Source organism: Monoraphidium neglectum (assembly GCF_000611645.1).
Source record: "Monoraphidium neglectum strain SAG 48.87 unplaced genomic scaffold scaffold05233, whole genome shotgun sequence".
Lineage (NCBI taxonomy): Eukaryota > Viridiplantae > Chlorophyta > Chlorophyceae > Sphaeropleales > Selenastraceae > Monoraphidium > Monoraphidium neglectum.
In genome coordinates this window covers 1891-3431 of record NW_014008397.1, presented here as the reverse complement: position 1 = coordinate 3431, position 1541 = coordinate 1891, and the positions used below count along the sequence as shown (strand labels likewise).

The 1541-nt window shown below is 67.3% G+C and overlaps 2 protein-coding genes across 2 annotated transcripts; one reads left to right on the top strand and one right to left on the bottom strand.

Moving 5' to 3' along the window:
- Positions 1-344: 344 nt before the first annotated feature.
- Positions 345-507, top strand: MNEG_15333 (hypothetical protein; the record flags this gene model as incomplete). Its single annotated transcript, XM_014036197.1, has 1 exon — positions 345-507. A coding segment is annotated over one exon (163 nt), but the record flags the coding sequence as incomplete, so codon positions are not given.
- A 267-nt stretch (positions 508-774) lies between these two features.
- On the bottom strand, positions 775-1317 carry MNEG_15332 (hypothetical protein; the record flags this gene model as incomplete). The annotated part of the gene is made up of 2 exons (XM_014036196.1): positions 775-1061; positions 1293-1317. The coding sequence occupies 2 exons, from the start codon at positions 1315-1317 to the stop codon at positions 775-777; spliced, it is 312 nt and encodes a 103-aa protein (XP_013891650.1).
- Between the last annotated feature and the right edge of the window lie 224 nt (positions 1318-1541).

Sequence of the window (1541 nt, the reverse complement as noted above, 5' to 3'; positions counted from 1 at the left end):
CACCCGCGCCCCGCGCCGGCCGGCCCCCCCAACCCACCCCGGCCCCCTACCTGGAACGGCAGCGCGCAGAACCTGCTGAGCGCGGCCTGGTCGGCAGCCACGGCCTCCAGGTCCCCAAAGTCCCCCTGCAGGCGGTCCAGGCAGGCCGCCACCAGGGGCCGCGCCTCAGGGCCGGAGAGCTGCGCGGACGGCAGGCGCAGGACCTGTAAAGAGCGGCAGGCCGTGCCGCCGGTGGCAAGCGCAGGGGGTGATTTGAAGTCGAAAAGGTGTTGGTGGTGGTCACGGCTTCAAAAGCGAGTCAGCTGGAAGCTGTGCGCACCGCAGCCTTGACAAATGCAGCACAGGCAGCCGCAGCAGCAGAATCAGCAGCAGCAGCAGCAGCAGCAGCAGCAGCAGCAGCAGCAGCAGCAGCAGCAGCAGCAGCAGCAGCGGCAGCAGCAGCGGCAGCAGCAGCAGCAGCAGCAGCAGCAGCAGCAGCAGCCACCAAGACTGCCGCCCCACCTGTGAGACGGTCGACCACGCGAGCTGCGGGAGGGGCACTGCCAGCAGCCGCGACAGGCAGGCTGAGCCGCACCTGCAGTTCAGCGGCACACAGGGCGATTGCAAGGGTCGGCAAACCACACTTGTAATGAAGGGCTCAGCATTGCAGACGCCATCGGCAGCGTGCCCACGGTCACCAGCGCAAAAGCCCATCCGTTGCAGCAGACACCCTAGACGTCAGCAGAACCCCCAACCCTTCAGCCGGTGCAACCCATGCACGCAGACACGTGCGGCTCACGTGGGCACTTTGTAGGCGTGAGAGAGCGCCAGCATATCCACCAACAGCGCCTGCGTCGCCTGCCCGCTCGCGCCTCCGCCCGCCGCCGCCCCCGCCCCCGGCATGCTGGCCGGCCCCTCGTAAATGAACCGCACCAGCCGCCGCGCCGCCGCCTCCTGGCCGGGGCGCACGCGGAGCGTGATGCTGGGGTGCTGGCCGTCGGCCGCGTCCCAGGACTCGATCTGGCGGCGCATCCAGGACGAGGACGTGCTGAGCACGATGGCGTGGCCGGGGAGGACGTCACCTGAGGGGGTCACCGGGGTTCGGTTGGCGGCCACAATGCGCGCTCAGCTGCGGAGGCAGTCGGCGCTGCAGGCGGGTCGAAAATGCCCAAGCAGCAGGGCGCGTGGGGTTCTGCGCTCGGGTAGCGCAGGCATTATGAGAAAGAAAGTTGGTTGTGGTTTGGCCACCGCGTGCTGCATTCTTCGCACCAAGCGCCTCAACCCACCAACAAAGCGCGCACGACACCGAGCACCGTGCAGCGGCGCACGCACCTGCATTTGTGGCTGAGACTGGGCCCTTTGGCCGCTTGGCCGCCGGTGTGGAAGGCTCATCGGGTGCAGATGTGGTTATCGTTATTGTACAGTCGGATAAAGCTGCGGAGGCAAAGAAGCCGCTGAAGTCGAGAGGAGGAGTGCCTGCCGGGGCCCTGAGGCAGTGCGCGGGCTCCATAATGATGAAATGTTTTAATTGTGAGGATGCGCTCGGGGGTCACCGCCGACAG